The sequence below is a fragment of the Mytilus californianus genome, unplaced genomic scaffold, assembly GCF_021869535.1.
Source record: "Mytilus californianus isolate M0D057914Y unplaced genomic scaffold, xbMytCali1.0.p SCAF_9, whole genome shotgun sequence".
Lineage (NCBI taxonomy): Eukaryota > Metazoa > Mollusca > Bivalvia > Mytilida > Mytilidae > Mytilus > Mytilus californianus.
Genome location: NW_026262745.1, coordinates 41409829 through 41430645, shown reverse-complemented (window position 1 = coordinate 41430645; position 20817 = coordinate 41409829). Strand labels below are relative to the sequence as shown.

At 34.2% G+C, this 20817-nt stretch overlaps 1 protein-coding gene across 1 annotated transcript in view; it reads left to right on the top strand.

Moving 5' to 3' along the window:
- The first annotated feature begins 720 nt into the window (after window positions 1-720).
- The window catches only part of LOC127715241 (RNA-binding protein 41-like), a 37245-nt gene continuing 17148 nt past the window's right edge, over window positions 721-20817 (top strand). The window contains exon 1 of the mRNA XM_052221264.1: window positions 721-854. Within this exon, the coding sequence (XP_052077224.1) occupies window positions 781-854 (74 nt within the window). The 5' untranslated portion in view covers window positions 721-780. The remainder of the gene's footprint in view (window positions 855-20817) is intronic.

Below are 20817 nucleotides of genomic sequence, written 5' to 3'. Positions count from 1 at the left end.
TTCGTCTGATAAACCTCATCTTTGGACACGGGAAACTCATATACCAATAACAATACTCTTGACAAGACACACTGCTGATATATATATCCGAACCTTGTATCTTCCAGGCAGGCATATTATTTTTCTATCTTCGACAGCCAATCGGCAACTGTTTACGCCTTTTGTATTTCTTTGATTTTAACACTGTCTGCTAGTGAAGCACCAAACTTCCAACCGTTGGTATTTTTCCCTCGCTTCCTCAAAAGTTTCATCTTTCATTTTGCATTTTCTCACAACCAAAATATTTGATTTACTAGGCCCGCCAGTTTGAATTTCATTCTGGCCCTACCTGAGACTTCTATAACACACACGTGTTATTACAAATGTAAGAGATAAATTTGTCCGGGTAAAATATGTCCGGGCGGACATATATTGCTATTATAAAAAGTCCATGGTTATAGAATATATATTTTTTTATTTTCATTAAATATTTTGCCTGTTAAAAGAAAATGAATCTCATCTTCTATTTCCTCATTACAGAGTTTGCATAATACTTTCTAATTTGATATCATATTAAAGAATTTCAAGTTCATGAGGTCTAAAATATACAATCTGTGTATGAGTATCTGCAGGTATTCCTAAAATATCTGTAAAAAAAAAGATATCTGTATTATGAAAATTCCGGAGTAAGTTCATGCCTTTTCCGATTTGTAAGCAGTCATTAGTTTTTCGTCACAGAAAATGACATTTTGTGTTCACTGACAAATTTATAAAAAAAATACGTTTGTACAGAAATATATCATGCCCGGTGGTTCTGTAAACGGCAGGCCTTTCAGAGAAAGCAAAGACAGCTTCGAAAAAACTGGAATTCCATGGTATTTATTTAGTTTTATTCATAACCATGCATCAACCTCTAAATCCACACGTTTAGTCTTGGGGAATATTTTTCCCCGATGTTTTCATTGCCATGTGATAGAGAGCATATTGCGTTCTGAATTAAGAATCCCTAGGCCATGTGTTGCACTTAAGATTTATGGATCTACTATCTACACCCCTGGCTCTATTGATTCAATCATTTCCTATCTGGATTCTGAATTATATTTTCAATTTGACTGCAGATAACTAATTTCAGAATTCAGTCAAATTGTAATCTCCATCCTGTTCAGAAATAAAAATAAAACTGCTCTGAATTCTGAATCCTTGATAGGAATAGCAGTAATCCCCTTTGGGATTCTGTATCTGCAGATATTTTCTTATGCAACCAAATCAGAAAATCACTCCAGACAAGAAATCCCTTTACAGGTCCACATGTCAACGTATATTTGTTCCGCATAACAGAAGTTCCACTGGAAACTTTGTTATAAACAATGTCATAATATCTGTTCCTGTTGGAACAAATATTCTATACCATTTATTCCGTTAGGAACATTTACTGTAATATTTATTCCAGTGGAAATAATATTCCAGAATATTGTTTCCATTTGGAACTTATATTATGAAGGAACTTCTATTCGTGACACACAAACAAAATGATTATTGTTTGTATAATGTCAAGGGGGAAATGTATATCATGCATATTCAGGACTGCATGTCATTTGACTTGGAATAAAATGGACTAGAAGTGAAGGCTTCAGTTTTATCAAAAAGACATTATGGCTATTTTTGGAATCGGCTACACTTGAACTATTGACGTCATACTGATACAAAAAAAAATCATTTTTCCTTTGTGGCGTCGTACATATTCTATTGTGACGTAAAAATTTTAAGGGAAGCTTTCTGATGTCCAGTAATGGCAGACAAACAACAAGAAGGGGTATATGGGTCCGTTTGCCTACAAACATGTATCTGTTTGGTGCAGACCCAACCTGATATTTAATGATATCATTGTGTAGAAAACCCATTAATCTACAAATGTATACATGTATCATGGGAAGCAAGTTAACTCGTACCAAAAAAGTTAACTCGTACCAACGTAAACTCGTACCACTGGAAGTCGTACCATTCAGAACTCGTACATGTACCACTGCAAACTCGTACCATTAAAAATATATTCAAAAATACGAATGTTTTATGATTTTTTTTGTAATCTTAATAAAAAAGTTGAATTACTTACCATGCTAACTGATATATTAAATTCCTTTGATTGTATGATTATTGGGTTATTATTAACTAATCAACTTGTTTAATCATATTATTAAATTGGATTGTTGTTATATAATTTAACAGTTTGGAATTAAAAACAACACGAAACCCACTTGAAACTGAGGGTGATCTCAGGTGCCTTTTCATATATCAGTTACTTTCCTCTGTTGCTGGAGCGAGGTGTATCTTCGGCTACAGGTGTTATACATGTATATAAATCGGGAAAAATTATAATGACTTTTTGATTATATGAATTAAAGCATGGTCTTATTCATGATTTTGTGCAACAATTAGCTGAATATTGTATAAAAATAAATTTCATACTTTCTAACTGTTTGTCATAACCAATTTTGAACCTTTAAAACACAAGAAATAAATTCTCTCATTAAATAAAATTCCTTTTAGAAACAATAGAAAAATACCCAAATCTATTCAATGTTACTTATTTGGAATGATTAAAAATTAAATCAAATAGTTGTCAATAAAAGTTAAAAAAAGGGTCTGTTCAAGGGAGACAACAAAGCCAATCTGCCACGGTTTTCTCTATCCAATTAGACAAGGAAAATTAGCACAAATTGGTCATTGTAATTTCAAATTATATACATTTTACAGACTTAAGAGGTATTGAGTGAAATTAAACTATATATTCATCATTAAACACCATTTGGATGCATTTAAATAAGTTGGTACGAGTTTACAATGGTATGAATTTACCGTGGTACGAGTTAGCATTGGTACGAGTTGACATTGGTACGAGTTTACAATGGTACGAGATAACCATATTGATCTGACAATAAATGATATATATTTTTAAAGAACATTTGTTGTTTATATGTGTCATATATATCATGTATATATATAAACATGTAGCATTATGCTACATTTCTATATTAGCATGATTAACAAAAGAGTATTGTACATGTGTAATGTTCATCAACGATACAAAACTTCAGTTTACATCCATGTGAAAGGCCCAGCGACTCTTTTCACGAAAAATCTTACGATTAAAATAAATTGATCGTAAGTTATACTGAAATGTTCATGACTTACGAGTACTTTTACTCTTAACATTTTTTGTGAAAAGAGCTCCTGATGTATTGGTCTCTCTCATCATTTAAGAATTGGTGGTGATGCACTGATTTTCACCGAGGGTTGAATTGGCAAAGTATTACCTGGGCCATGTGGGCTGAGAAATACTTCCTGAAATGGGTAATACTGGGTAATATGATTTTTTAAGCTTATTTATATACAAAATAGTAGAGAATTATTGTACTTTCATAGTATTATTGCTAAATATATACTTTTTAAACAGATAAACATTCAAAGTCATTTTTAGAGGATAAAAAATTCATTTCTTCCTTTTCTCGTGTTATATATCATGTATATATATTTATTCAAGATAAAAAGGCATGAATTTGACAGATACAAAATATTAGAAAGACACAGATATAGCACTAGACATAGTTTATAGACACTAAAATGATATACATGTTTACTAAAAATTTTAATTTAAAATAAAATTATGAAAATTTTCATGATATTTTGATAATATGAATAGATTAGATTAAATAATGAGTGAAATTTAAATTGACTAGATTTTCACTGTAGCTTAATATCTTAGGATGAACCACAAAAGTTATTAAAACTTATTTCCAGTGGGGTCCTTTTAAAACGAGACTTCCAGTTTACACCAAGGGTTGACACATAGGAAATACAAGCACAAATCATTTGGAATTATCACAGATATATGGTCAAAGCCCCAGTATAATTAATAAAAAACAAATTCACTATTAAAGATGGAGTTAAATTTATCCATCAAAAACTTTTTCACTTGTACTTTAACATTATATTTTTTAGAGCAACTTTTAATCATGTCTGGTAACGAATTCCAGTCTTTTATTCCATTATAAAAGAAAGTGGTGGATTCACACCCTTTAATTCCTGGTATATAGAAGTTTTTACTACTAGATCTTGTATTGAAAGATGTTTTATTTTTAACAAAATTAGTATGTAAATAATTTGGGCATATATTGTTAAAAATGTTGAAAACATGGTTGAGTCTTAGTTGTTTGACTCTATAACTAATATTTAAAAAGCCCAATTTCTTAAATTCAATATATGTCACACTCTTTCTGGGATGTAATTGCAGAATAAATCTCACAATCTTATTTTGTGCCACTTGAAGTTTATTCTTCATTTGTTTTGATATACCTTCATACCTGAATTTCATAGAGATCCATTCACTTAAACTAAAGTCAGAGTGTGAAAACCAATGTGTCTGCGGACGACCACGACGACACCGCCAAAGTTATACCAATATACGACCCCAAAATTTGTTTGCGGTGGTATTAAGCATGCACATGCATAGTCAAAATGACATTGAATCAGGGAAGAGCACAATGTTTTCCTAGATTGAAAATTTAGACACTCTTTGTTTCTATATAAAAATTTAAGCCTTTGATTGACTTTTTTCACTATAGAGTTGACAATAAAATCACCAGTTAGAAACTGATCAATTATTATTCCCAAATATTTTACAAAAGTTTTGGATTCAATATTAATACCATTACAGGAGATAGCAAAATCACCCGGTATTAAAGACCGAAGTTTTCGAGCAGGACCAAAAATTATACTCTCCGTCTTTCCCAAATGTAGGGACAATTTATTGTCAGTTAACCAATCATGGCATGATTCCAGCATTCTGGATAATTTGTGCAAGATGACCCCAGGGTCTATATGGGAAAATAAAATTGCAGTATCATCTGCATATATCAAAACTTTACAATATGAGTCGATGCTAGTTTGAACATCATTGACATAGATCAAAAACAAAAGTGGACCCAGTAAGCTACCTTGAGGGACACCACATGTAATATTACACACTTCTGAAATCACCCCATTTACACTTACAACCTGTTTTCTGTTTGTCAAATATGACTCAAACCAAGGTATAGATCTAACCCCAATTACTTCTAATTTGTCACATAATATCTTGTGATCTACTGTGTCAAATGCCTTCTGTAGGTCTAATAGGACCATGCCTGTAAAAAGACCTTTGGCTGTTTGAGCTTTAATGTGATCTATCAAGTGAATGAGACAAGAATCAGTTGAATATGAACTTCTAAATCCTGATTGAAACTCAAATAATAAATTATTTGAAATCAAAAATTTTTCAAGTTGCTTATAGGCAGCTTTTTCTAGAATTTTAGAAACAATACTTAAAATGCTTACAGGCATGTTTCTCCAATAACCAATAATGTGATAATTGAAAGAATAATATTAAGTTATGCTTATTATTGGATATCTCATTTAATACCCAGTTTTGTGTGAAACAATCCAAAGTTTGAAAAAAATATTTAGTGTACACACATTAGTGAATAGTAAAATTTAATTGCTATACATTCATATTGTTAAATAAAGTCCCTTAAGGGAAAAGTTGAAAAAGGTTTATTGTTGCAAAATAAACAAATCTGTGTTATAATCTGAATAATTACTTATTAATTAGTGTAACTGCCTTGACCTTTGCATGCAAGATAATTTGACCATAAAATGTCCGAGTTTTAGGTTGGGAAAGAAATTTTGTATTATCAACAGTACAGCTCATTGCATCGTTTGATGTTGTCAATTTTCTTGCCCAAATTGTCATTGTTTTTAATATTTACTCTTATAAAATTTTAGTTTTCTACAACTTTTTCTTTCAAAGTAAGGTAAAGATTGTAACTGAAGCCACTTTTTATATAATTATCAATATTTAATATTGCAAAAGACTTTTAAACAGATTTTTGTTAAGCAACTTAGGGTCCTTGGCAAACAGATTTATTTAGAAGTGATCATGTTTCACCTGGAAGTCACATAAATGTACTTAATGTATTTTTCTGTGCCCTTTTGATTATGTCATTACCCCAGATGGTACCTGAATGATGTGCAAGAATAATAAGGAAACCACGAGTCACTTCCTGTTGATATGTGAGGAACAAGAGTGCATACAAAAACCACTTATTTTGAAAATAATAAGCATTTGTAGTATGCTTTGTGCTGATCATAAGCTAGACGCTGCATTTAACATTGCAACAATATTAGTCAATCAATATTTCTATTGCACATAGTAGAATTCTCAACTTGTCATATCAGACATGGATACAAAATTAGAACTGCTATGTAGAAGCTTGTGCTATAAGCTGCATGTGAGACGATAAAAGCTGCTAGATATCACAAAGAAGCCTAGATCTCCCGTACGAAATAGGTAGTAGGATTCCACCTAGACACTAGTAGGAATGTAGTAGGATTCTACCTAGAATCAAAGATTCTATATAGAAAGTAGGCGGACATGGAAAATGAACAAAATTCTGACTGGATTTTTTATTTTCTCACTGGCAAAATCCTACCATCTAGCTGGAATTTTAAAAGTCTGTATGGATTTTTTTCTGTTTTGAAAATATGAAGTGGGAATTTGGACAGAAAATCTTATTAGATTATTCATTTTCCTACTACTAGATTCCTACCAGAATTAATTTATTCCTACTAGAAAATCTTTCTACATGGAATCTTTTTAATTATCTTAAACTGGATTCCGGTTTGCTAATGGCACACATTTTGCTGTGTTAAATGCAACCAAGTTCCAGTTCATAAATTCAAAAGTTTAAGGATAGAAGAATGAAAAGTTGTTGGAACACAATGCTGCAAGGGTCAAACAACTACATTATTTAAATATGAGAAAATATGGCTCATGTAGATTGATGGTAATTTTTATACTTTAAGATGAATTTTTTTATCTGTTTGCCAATATATTTAGTAATCAGTTAATTCTACAATTAAGTGCATAATTTTACTCATTATTTGTTCATTATTCTTTTAAAATTCATCTTATCAACATTTTTGCCCATCTACTTATATAACACAATTTCTAGCTTGGATACATGTATATATCACAGCTTCCTCATACATTTCAAAAGTCAACTTTTTTTAAATGAATATATTGCAGGCATTTCCTTTGTTCTTTGTTGTTGAAATTCAAACTTAAATGATTGAACCAGTTGTGTATTTGTGAATATACACTTATATTTTGTATATTTTTAGATTCCTACTAGGATTTTTTTTTTTTTATGTGGAATTTTGAAAAATTCCTACCCTGTTTTCTAGTAGGAATTTTATTTTCCCGCCAATTATTCCTGCTAATTTAAATATTCCTGGTAGGAATATACAATATTCCTACTAAGAAATTCCTGCTAATTTAAATTTTTCGGCTATTTTCCATGTGGATTCCTACTACTGTCTGACTAGAATATCACTCTTTTCTGGTAGTATGCAATGCAATATTCCTACTATATTCCGTGTACATTCTGTGTGGAATATTTCACTGATACAGGCTGTGAAATAACATTCCTTAATATAGACTGATCACATCTTGGTACTGTCCAGTTTCCCATAAACCTGATCTGTTTCAATTTTTTTTAAGTATATAAATTATCTTACATGTCTTAACTATTTCAAAATCCCTGCAATTTTAATTTTTAAGAGTTACTGTAGATAATAGAGACATTCTGCTTGGTACACTTTAAATTTTATAGCAGTTAAAAAAGTTCCCCTAACAATTTTTCTTATTGGTGGAGGATTGGTGCTAAAACTGTAAATATTTAGTGGATTTTACTGTGTAGGATAGTTCTATTAATTTATACTGGTGGAGATTCGCATCTTACTCCTAATGTGGAGGTGTGCCTATAGATTGGCTGAAGTTAGAAAATACAAATACAGATTGCCCCTTCATGAATTGTGCAGGAAAGAGTTTAAGCATACAATCTGACAACCCTTGCATGCTTAGGGAGCTACCATTTGATTTTTATGGAGGGGCTAGGATGAAAAAAATGTTGTCCTGCATTTTGTTTTAGTTGTTATCTCTGTCCTGCCTTTTTATTTTTCACTCTATTCGGTCCTGCCTTTTTTTTATTAGTTTATCCTGACTTTTTTACATGAATTGTCATCCTGCCTTTTTTTTTTTTGCCAAGTTCCCCGTATGCAGTACTGTGACCATTTAAAAGAATGGTGATCACGTTTGGCTTGTGAATTCCATCACTTTCTGAGTTTCTGTGAACTTTTAATGAGTCATGACAGTGTCCCTTTTAACCTCTGTAGCCTTTCCCATGATATCATTGTTATCCTCTATTTTTTTTCTGTGCCCTTTTTAATAACTATTAATATGGACTTCTTGATGTGTGACCTAGTTTAATTTCAGTTCATCGTGACCTTTTTGTCTTAGTAATTGTTACGAGATGAACTTGTGAACCTCATTAGTTAGGGAAAAGGTAAGTAGTGACAAATTTGCAACTATTTACCAAAAAGCTTTAACCCCTTAATTAGAGTAAAGGAGGGTTTTTCCATGGAAGATTCTAAAAAATGTCATAAGGTGCCATTACTCTGAAACGATTAAACATCGTGACAGAAAAAAAAACTAGATGTACGATAACATATTATATTTGAGGCAAACTGATTACCATCTAATCTGTACAGTTTTGATCACCTCAATGGTCTCATTTGGGCGAGGTTGTGGGTTTGAACCCGGTTCAGGTCGAACCAAAGGCTTGAAAATTTGTATTTGCTGCTTCTCGCCTACACACTTGGCATTTAGGAGTAAGAGCAAAGACATAATAATGTGTCTAGGTAGGGTAACAAATCTTTCTCTTGCAGTCTGTTACCTGGTAAACTAGCACATTTTAAATACAGCTCAGCATGTTGGGTCTAGTACAAAGCAGGGATTATATTCTTATCACATTATCGTATTCATGTCCTAAATATGCATTTTATTTGCCACTGGACGTTAATAGACAGCAATCCATCATCATCATGACATGGATGATCATCATACACATGCTTTTATGATAATTTTTTCAAACTGCTCCACAACCCTGAACTACATACAAGGTATTATATACAAAAGGGTCATCATCTTTCTCGTTTATCTTATCTTCTTTTGAAAGGACTGGTGTTGATATCAAATATTTGGTTGATTCTGCAAAATGCATTCACCGTTCACGACTAGCATGGTTAGTCCAGGATCTATAATATTTGGACCAAAAAGCTACAACACCTCAGAAAGGGAGCTAATCCCTAATGAAGGTTGCTGAAATATTGTTAGTAGCCATCACTCAGAAACTATTAGTCATGGGAACTTAAGGTCTTCACCATTGCACTCCTTATCATGTGACCTTAATAAGGTCAATAGTTAATAGTCACCATCACCATTCCATATCAGACTTTTTTAAGATATATTTTGGAAATCATAGGAGATAAAATGCTTCGCTGAGCACAGCCTGATACGACCGCAATTTGACCCCCCCCCCCCCAACTTTTTGAAACCCTCCTTGGAGCAATAACCCCATTACTCAATCCCAGCCTTTCCTTTGTAGTATGGAACCTTGTAGTACAATTTTAGAGAGATCCATACACTTAAACACAAGTTATTGTCTGGAAACTAGAAAAATGCTTGTTTTTGGCCCTTTTTGGCCCGTAATTCCTACATGTTTTGGGCAATTGACCCCAAACTCAATCCCAGACTTCCCTTTGTGATATGGAACCTTGTGTTACAATGTCAGGGAGATCCATACACTTACACACAAGTTATTGTCCAGAAACTAGAAAAATGCTTGTTTTTGGCCCCTTTTTGGCCCTTAATTCCTAATCTGTTGGCCCCATAACCCCTAAGGTGAATCTCAACCTTCTACTTGTGGTATTAAACATTGTGGTACAATTTCAGGGCAATCGAAATACTTATACACAAGTTATTATCCTGAAACTAGAAAAATGCTTGTTTTTGGCCCCTTTTGGGCCCCTTATTCCTAAACGATTGGGACCATCATCCCCAAAATCAATCCCAACCTTCCTCTTGTGGTATTGAACCTTCTTAAAAAAATTCATAGAGATCCATTCACTTAAACTAAAGTTATTGTCCGGAAACCAATGTGTCTTCGGACGACGACGCAGACGACGACGACATCATACCATTATACGATCCCAAAATTTTTTTTGCGGTCGTATAAAAATGTTCAAAAGTAAACAATGTGAAGGGCAAACAAATTTTGGGACATCGGACTCTAATTTCATAAAGTCCTGACAGAAAAGCTTTAACAGCGATAATTCCCTTCGAAAACTTATTACATTGTAATTTGTACAATTTTCAGGAGGGCAAACTGACGAACAAACTACCTCACCACTATAGTGTATACCACCTGCTTTAGAAAGCAGGGATATAAAAAGTACCTTGCAACCATTTATTTTTGGATTCAGTAGGGTACATGTATGAGCTATCACATGGTGCAATTTTCAACAAAACAAGCAGCTTCACAACTGCCCATTTACAAAAGTACTTACAATGTAGTAAACAAATGAGATCACCAAGGTATACACCCTTTTACAAATAGCTAATAAAAACACAAGACTTCCTATTTGTTCTCTGTACAAATTATCCAGGGGCGTAGCTATGTATCCAATAAACTGTTGGCACAAATTGCGGCAGGGTCTGGGGGCCGCTTAAGGCCCCCAGCAGGTCCAAGGTAGAGCCCTGGTAGGGGGTTCAGCCCCCGGACAGAAAACGGTTTTCAGCTTTTTTAGTTGCAAAATGTTTTGTACAAAAAAGCATAAAACTTACTGGTCATTTTATCATGAAAATATACATGGAGAAAAGTCCGAAGAATTATACATAATTTTACAATAACATCGATCTGACTGATGAATTAACCGTCAGTACAAACGGAAATATAAAAAAAAGTATCTACAATATGCATTGCCAAGCGTAGATCAGCGCAGCCCTTTTATTAAGCAGAACATCCTGTTTGGTATATTCCTTTCTGATTGGGGATAATTGATAATACATACTGACGATCCTTCATTAAAAAAAAACCACATAAACACAAAGACAACTATATAATAATAATATCCTTTGGACTAGGCATCGACCATTCATCTTCTCCTTCTTCTTCTTCCAAGTAAGGAACCGGATTCAATAATTGAATGTATTAGGTCCCGCGAAAACTCTGCACAGTGTCGGACAACACAGAAAGTTTTCTCATGGCTATTTACATTTAAAACGTTCTCTATATATATACAAATAAAACTATGTACAGGATGTTACTGTCTAGGCTTTAGCAGAGCATGCCTTCAGGGCAGCTCTGAATCCTTCGACTGTGTCTGCTGCTGTCGCTGATGTTGGCAGTTGGTTCCAGTCCCTGATGGTCCTTGGAAAGAAGGATTGGCCGAAGGCGTCTGTTGTGGCCCTTTCTTGGTAGAATCGGTTTTTACCTCTGGTCCGGCTATCGTTTGGCGTCAGATATTGGTTCCGATCTATGTCGATTAGATCGTGTTGTATTTTGAACAACATGCATAGCCTATTTTGTTTCCTTCGGTCTTCAAGGCTTTCCCATTTTAATGATTTTACCATATTTGTTACACAGCCAGGTGTGCGGTCTGTAGGGGGTCTCATTGGGGGGTTCTGATCCCGGATCCCGCTTACTGTTTTGTCAGATTCCCGTATCCCGCTTACACTATGTACGTAAGCAATTCTCATTTTTTTGTAATTTCCCGTATCCCGCTAGACTTCATTTCCCGTTTTCACGGCACAATAATTTTACTTTCACGTGTCACGCTTACAAAAAATCGGCAATCCCGCGTCACGCTTAGACCCAATGAGACCCACTCTGTATAGTTGTTGTTTACAAATCTGGCTGCTCTTTTTTGTACTTGTTCAATTGCCTTTATTTTAGTCTGTTTTGTTGGGTCCCATACTGTGCATGCATATTCAACTGAAGGTCTTACTATTGTTGATTATCGCACCGCGGGTAAATTATTACGTTGTGATTGGTTTAACGCCGTCACGTGGTGACCCCCTATGGATCCGTAGGGGGTTAGTAAATTTCATAGTGGGTTTATGACGTCACGTCTACTGTTAATGGTGACGTCATCTATTGATGTTGTTGTATTTCATTGCTTATTTTTCTACAAAACGCTGCAGAAAAAGTCTCGCGTGCGATAAATTCGTTATACGGTTCACTACTGACCCCATACGGACCATAGAGGGTGAATAAAATCCACAGGGGATTCGGCCTTCGGCCTCACCCCCTATGGATTTTACTAACCCTCTATGGATCCGTAGGGGGTCAGTAGCGAACCATATAACTTATAATATGCTGCTGCTTTAACTGGTTTAGAGCAATCTTTTAAGTTTCTTCTTATGAAGCCTAGTGTTTTGTTGCCTTTTCCTACTATGTTGTCAATATGTCTGTGACAGGTTAGGTTATCACTGATTGTTACTCCCAGGTATTCAGTGGTATTTGCTGGCTTCAATGGTATAACTGGACGGTCCTTGGGTTGTATTTGAATTACAATGCATTTTTTCGCATTGAAGCTCGTTTGCCATTTATTTTCCCAGTCCTCTAATGATGTTAGGTCTTTCTGTAGTAGGTCGCTATCTGCTTGGTTGCTTATTGTTCTGTAGAGGAGGCTGTCGTCCGAAAATAGTTGGGTCTCTGATGATGTTGCTGTTTCTGGCATGTCATTTATGTAGGCCAGGAACAGCAGGGGTCCAAGAACTGTACCTTGAGGTACACCAGAGAGTACTGGTACCTGTTCCGAGACTGCTCCCTCTAGGATAACGCTTTGCCTTCTGTTTTGTAGGAATGATCTTATCCACTTGTTTGTTTTAGGGTTTACTCCGTAATACTCCAAGTTTATGTAGTAGGCGATTGTGTGGCACTTTATCAAACGCTTTTGCGAAATCTAGTAGGATGATATCTACTTGGCTGTTACTTTTTAATTTTGATGCAATATCATGAATGGTGATGATAAGTTGGGATTCGCAAGATCGTCGTTTGCGGAATCCATGTTGTGCGTTTGTAAGAATTTTGTGTTTGTCAAAGTGGTCCATTACGCTGCTGTGTACAATGTGTTCTAGGACTTTGCATGTAATGGAGGTAATCAGTTGATTCTTAAACCTCCACCCTCCCCGGGCCACACAAACACATACACACACACACACAGTCGATGCCTCATGCAGCAGTTCTGTTCTGTTCATACTATCTAACAAAATTCAAGAAATTCATATTTTCTGATATCCTGTACTGTAAAATCCCTACCTGCTTAGGAATTTGAATAACATGAATAATTATGGTCATTACAGTAGATCTGACAGTACAGGAAGTTACTGAAAGCTAGTCGATTGATTGATTGCTGAACATCTAGTGGCAAATAGTTCATGCGTATTCAAGACAAAAACAAATTTACAATAAATACAACAGGTAACTTAGGTCCTGTAATAGGGGTCATCCAGTATGAAGGTCTGGAAATTTGGAAATGCCATGCATTGGAAAATGAGGGTTTATTGGATAGGAACAGAAATTTTGCCTCTCAAAGACTTGTTGCAAGTGTTCTTATGGGCATACGATACAGTAACAGGTGAGATAATTGCTAAGGTAATGTTATTTTTCACGACAACAAATCGCTTCTTATCGGGAAAAGATGCATTTTTCAAGTGATTTTAATCATTAGCTTGAAAACGAGTACATGGACCCCTTTTTTAAAAGGACATTTGATTTGATACTGTATGAAGATTATTTGTTCCAATTTTTTATGAAAAAATCACCGATATTTTTTTTTTAAATCAGATAACTATGCAGCAAAAACTGTCGTATTTTTTTCCTAAATCATGAAATTTTAATAAAAATGAATTATTTTCAAAGAATTGTTACACAAATTACAAAATGAATTAAGAGCATACTTTTGTAAAGCAAATATACTAATCTTTTTACAGAAATCTGCATGTGTTTATCTTTTGAAACAAAAAAGTTAAGTTTATCCGTCCAAAGGATAGAAATGTCCAAGAAACCGAAATTTTTAGTAAATGTCTAAAATTTCTACCCTATTTATCTCTAAATTTAGCAAATGAAGGTATATTTTTTATTACATATTTGAACAAGAAATGATTGTAACAGGATGCTGTTACGAAGTCTCCCAAACGAAGCTCCCATAATTCGTAATTCCCAGGGTCGACTGACATTGGGCAACTTCCAGTGAAAATTGGTTTGGTCCAGTAAAGTTATATGCATTAGTGATGCCTGGGGACTAACCTTGTATATCATTCGTCATTCAAATGTTCATTACATGACGAACAGGAATATATATGGTTTAGGGGTGGGGATCTCAACCATTTACAAGATATTAGAACATTGGGGGTGGGGGGAACCCCTGGGGACTGACCGTATACGTCATTCAAATGTTCGACACATGACAAATAGGAATATATATGGTTTAGGGGTGGGGATCTCAACCATTTACAAGATATTAGAACTTTCTCAAATGGCAGGGGGTGGGGGTGACCCCTGGGGACTAACCCTGTGTTTCATTTGATGTGCTTTATCATGACAAACCAGAATATATATGGTTTAGGGGTGGGGATCTCGACCATTTACAAGATATTAGAATTTTCTCAAATGGCATGGGGGTCGGGATGACCCCTGGGGACTAACCCTGTATATCATTCAAACCATCTTAGCATGACAAACCAGAATATATATGGTTTAGGGGTGGGGATCTTGACCACTTACAAGGTATTAGAACTTTCTTAAATGGCAGGGGGTGGGGGTGACCCCTGGGGACTAACCCTGTATTTCATTTGATGTGCTTTATCATGACAAACCAGAATATATATGGTTTAGGGGTGGGGATCTCGACCATTTACAAGATATTAGAACTTTCTCAAATGGCAGGGGGTCGGGATGACCCCTGGGGACTAACCCTGTATATCATTCAAACCATCTTAGCATGACAAACCAGAATATATATGGTTTAGGGGTGGGGATCTTGACCACTTACAAGATATTAGAACTTTCTTAAATGGCAGGGGGTGGGGGTGACCCCTGGGGACTAACCCTGTATTACATTTGATGTGCTTTATCATGACAAACTAGAATATATATGGTTTAGGGGTGGGGATCTCGACCATTTACAAGATATTAGAACTTTCTCAAATGGCAGGGGGTCGGGATGACCCCTGGGGACTAACCCTGTATATCAATCAAACCATCTTAGCATGACAAACCAGAATATATATGGTTTAGGGGTGGGGATCTTGACTATTTACAAGGTATTAGAACTTTCTTAAATGGCAGGGGGTGGGGGTGACCCCTGGGGACTAACCCTGTATTTCATTTAATGGACTTTATCATTTAGAACATTTTCAATTAAAAAGATTGTTTCTATCACAAACGGTTTTCAATTTATAATCATTTGAAAATTTTAAAAAATAAAATCCGATAGGGTTCTATAGTAAAACCCTCTTTTCTTTTTGCCCCTCAAAGTACCCCTTTATAAACCCCATTGCACAAACAAAACCCTGATTGCACCACTAGACATGTTAGTCTAACATATTGTGAAACCCTAAGTTAATCTGACAAGCGGTTTTGGAGAACGGGTGCGGACAAGTTCAAATTTAAAAGCGGCGGAAGAAGAAGAAGAAGAAGAAGAACAATAAGTCTTCCCAAACTTCGTTTGGGAGACTTAATTAAGTGAAAATAGCTTGTATGAAAATTTTCGTAATAAAATCATTGTGTGATCAAAACTGTATTGTATGCCCATAACGTGCAGAGATCGTGGCATTTTCTCTACACTAGGCATCGGATTTAACGTCCCAATTCTGACCAGACGTGACTGCATATTTATACATCCCACACAACCAATTGGACGCCCAACTTTGGCAAGGGTTTTATTGCAGGTCGGATGAAGACCAAGTGAAAAGCTAGTTAAAAGCTAACAGCAACAAATTAAAAAAAATTATGTATCTATAAAGAATAAAATGTCAGGCTTTTGAGCATGTTGAGGTTCATTCAAGTTTTTGTTGATAGAAGTGAAATGATCTGAACCAAAGTTCTACATTTTGGTTTCTATATAAGGTCACTGGTTGAATATAATGACATACAATTCTATCCAATACTCCATTCACTAAGGATGATAGACTAGTGTACAAATGACATTTGATAATTAAAGAGTTTTGAAGACTTCACGTGCATCTACAGATAACGTTGTTTATTATTTTTTTAATAAAAAAAAAATATTTGTGAACAAATTATGTGTAAGCACGTGCCTAAAGCATTTGTAAAGTGTCTAATGGCAGATACACTGTCTTGAATGATTTTTCCCTTTAATAATAGAATTTATTCAACCACTTCAACAAAGAGACCCTTGTAGTTAATCATCTAAACATTCCAATTTAAGAAATGTTTTGACTTCAAGCTATTCAGTCTTTGCACTGTACTGATATGGTTAAGCATTCCTATTTAAGGGTCTTCAGTGTCAATCCACGTCTATCCCTAGTGTAAAATGAACAAACAAAACTACTCTAATACTGTTATAAATCTAAGTGTAATTGGATGATATATTTTACAATTTATTTATAAAATACACAACAAATTTCCAATCAAAAGTCAAATGTTATTGTCAGTTGTTCTGTCAGGAACCTCCAGAGGCTGCTTTCTCTGAAAAAGAAAAAAAAAATACATTGGTTATGTATTCAAACAGTCTTTTTATTTGAATTCAGTTATCATGGGTTATATTAGGCCACACCAATTTAATTTCTTGTTCTACTGATTTTTCCTCTCCAGAAATTGGGGCAAGCGAGCGATTTGAAAATCATGAAAATGTTAATAAAAAAAAAATTTAATTTGCAAATTTTTGAGGCCAAGCTTGAAAAGTGAAGGCGAGCATTATATTTTTTTTTTGTAAACATAAAATCATAGGTTCTGACAATATTGACCAAAACAAAATAGTATGAAACTTGATTTAACACTTGTACTTTGACATTTCTTTAATTAATCAACTGCTGAAGTGTGTTTTTTTCCCCTGTTCACCAAGACATGTAATGCCCACTTTTAATTGCATGACTTCTTGTATTATTGATACTTTCTGAGGACATCAGAAATTGAACTGAATAATTCAATAATTATTTCAACTGCCTTAAATGATATCCATTGAATTGTCATAGATCTGTCTTTCCTCATTCATCAGACATGACATATAACTAGCAACACGGCAGGTGTCTTGCAAGAAGCAGGAAATGCTCATCCTTCTGGAACACCTGAGTTCCTCAGTTTTTAGAGGTTCGTTGATGTGTGTACTTTTTAATTTTTTTGTGTTATATGTTCAATGGTTGTTTGTGTCTCCGTCGTTTTGGTGTTCTCATTTTTGTTCATTGTCTTTTTGGCACTTTGTATATAAATCAGATGGGTATGAGTGCAAATGAGACAACTCTCCATCCAAGTTACAACATATTTAAAGGTAACAATTATAGGCCTTCAACACGGAGCCTTGGCTCACACCGAACAGCAAGCTAAAAAGGGCCCCAAAATGACTAGTGTAAAACAATTCAAACAGGAAAACCAACGGTCTAAACTATATACAAAACAAAAAACACATACGAACCACAACAACAAATGACAACAACTGAACAACAGGCTCCTGACTTAGGACAGGTGCATAAACAGTGGGTACGGATAGTTTTGCTTAAAGGTGTCTGTATTAGCACATACATCTCCTTAAAATTTCTTTATTTTAACAACAAAAATCGGTATGAATTTGTGAAGAATCGTCCTTGACTTTGATAAGAAATCTGTGTTAATGCTCGAAACAGTTTAAAGGGTTGTGATTTGACGTTGACTGAAAAGCTCTGGCGATAGCTGCTAGCTGAACATTTTTGCCATTTACACTTTCTCTCTATCTATTACAATATTAAAGATAATAACCAAAAACAGCAAAATTTCATAAAAATAAACTATTTCAGACAGTAACCTGGGTGGTCCAATTGGTCTGAAAATTTCATAGCAGATAGATCTTAACTCCATGTCACTTTTGCTGTAACTGCTATATATAGTTTTTGAGATAAAAGCCAAAAACTGCATTTGACTCCTATGTTCTATCCATGGCGGCCATGTTTGTTAATAAATCAAAACTTCAGATACAATTTATAAACCAGTTACCCTAAGGAACATTTAGTTAAAGTTTAGAAGTATTAGGCCCAGTAGTTTCAGAGGAGAAGATTTTTAAATGTCAGCAAACATGATGAACAAATTGTGTAAAATTGTCTTTAAAGGACAATAACTCCTTAAGGGGTCAATTGACAATTTTGGTCAAACTTTTATGTAGATTTTATGCTGAACATTTTTGCTGTTTACAGTTTATCATTATCTTCAATAATATTCAAGATAATAACCAAAAACTGCAAAATTTCCTTAAAATTACCAATTTTGTGGCAGCAACCCAACAATGGGTTGTTTGATTTCGTCTGAAAATATCAGGGCTGATAGATCTTGACCTGTTGTACATTTTTACCCAGTCAGATTTGCTCTACATGCTTTAGTTCTTGAGATATAAGCCAAAAACTGCATTTGACCCCTATGCTCTATTTTTAGCCATGGCGGCCATGTTTGTTGATGGATCAAAACTTCCGATACAATTTATAAACTAGATAACCTAAGGAACATTCAATTTAACTCTGAAGGTATTTGGCCCAGTAGTTTCAGAGGAGAAGATTCTTGAAATAGTTTACGATGACGACGGACACCAAGTGATGGCATAAGCTCATATGGGACCCTTTGGGCCCGGTGAGCTAAAAAGTAAGGAATTGTCTTACAATGAGATCACTTTTTAACTTCTATAACTTTATGTGACACATTTCATCAACATTGTCAATAGAATTTTTTTATAAAATGAAAACCTAGCTAATCATGCTAATGTAGCTGTCAGTAATTATTGATAAATGTACATACTAGCTGCATCTGAAGCAATAGGTTTTCCTTCTGACCATTTGAATGCTTTGATCACTGATTCTGATCTCTTTTCTGAATCAGCTTTAAACTCTGGCTTTAGACATTTTCTTACAGCATTAGCACATATGCTTGAATACTGGATGTAGCTAAAATGTAAAAAAAATAACTGTAAATAGAAGACTGCGTGAGTATTGCAATAAGAACTTGCATTCTGATACAGGATACATATATTGTATGCAGATTTTCCTGAAACCACAATAATTAATCTCATAGTTTTGTTGAATCTTCAAAAAATCACAATAATAAATGCACATGCACAAAATAAGCACATGTAGCAATGTGTAGTGTGAAGTACAATGACAAGTGCAAAATAATATGCAGGAGCAGATATATAACAAATCACATCAAACTGCCTAGGTAGATAGGCCTATATATAACCATGATAACTAAATTGAGTAATTTTACTTGTACCTCGTGATTCTCTTGAATGCTCAACATAATTACCAAAATTACAACCATTATCATGTTTTCTTTATTGACATGATTATATTGACAAGCATTGTACAGGGAGTTGTAACACACATCAGTAGCTATAGTTTGATATGTAAATTTAAATTGTTATGTCAATCTTCTCTGGATCTGTTGGGATGCTCACCATGCTGACCAAGAGTTCATGAAATGAACATCATGAATCTAATATTCAATTTTCTTTTTTTCTTCATCCTTGTAACTGATTAAGAATTTTCAGGGTTTTTTTTTTATTGTCTTATACATGTTTATGCGTTGGTTTTTTAGATTTTGCACAAAAATTTCCAACTGGAACATAACATTAACAATTAATATAAACTGGTCTGACATACATTGACATACAAGTTTATTTTAATCTCCAACAGACAGTCAGACAAAATGTCAATAAACAGTTTTAAATCAAGTTTTTATGAATAAATCAAAGGGTATTGCAGGTATTATTTTACAAGTTTAAATATTTCTGTGGTTTTGTACAATTTTAATCTGTTTTATAACATTTCTGAAATTTTATAAAATATTCATGAAAATATTTAACATTTAATTTGGTTAACATGGTTAAGATCAAGAATAACATAGTTTATTTAGTTTTTTTTTTTTAAATTTTTGGCATTAAAAAACATGAGGAGATACGCCATGTATGCAGGGGCAACTTATTAACTTCACTATAGAAACCTGTCGGATGCACTGAATTTGGTATACATACATTTATTGATTTATTTATCACATTCTCCATGTTCTCTGCAAATAGTATTATTTTCATGATTTTGATTATCTGATTATAGGACTTCAAATTGTAAATGTCTCAGGTTGATGTCAACTTCATTGTCAAGTTGCGGAATGACATCAAAATGAAGTTAAAAACTCTTCCAGGATCAATGGAAAGTTTTGAAAAAAATCAATTCATACTTTTATGCCTTTATTTTTATACATATTTAGGGTTCCAATTCCCCCAAGCAAATTTGACCTTGGATGTATTTGGGTATTACAGCCTTCACGCTTAACTTTTGAGTCCACAAGCCAGACGCTCAATATATTGAAAATTTTAGTTGGCTTGTAGAGGAGAATTTTACAAGCCCGAAAGTAATTTTACAAGCCATGGCCGTAGGACTCGTGGTTAAGCGTGAAGACTGGTATTATTTTTACAATGTAGGTCCCTTTTAGCATGTTTAGTTATTTTCAACTATAGCTTTTAATGTGCTTTGCTACTAAAGTTTCTAACAATCATGACAAATGTTTCTGATGAAGGTTTATTATCCAGGAAAGCGCTTTGAAAATTGATAATTTATTTCAAATTCAGTTTCTCATGTTGTTTTATACTTATCAGCAATCTATGGCACCTGGAGGACACCAAGTGGTATAAAAATTGGGTAAG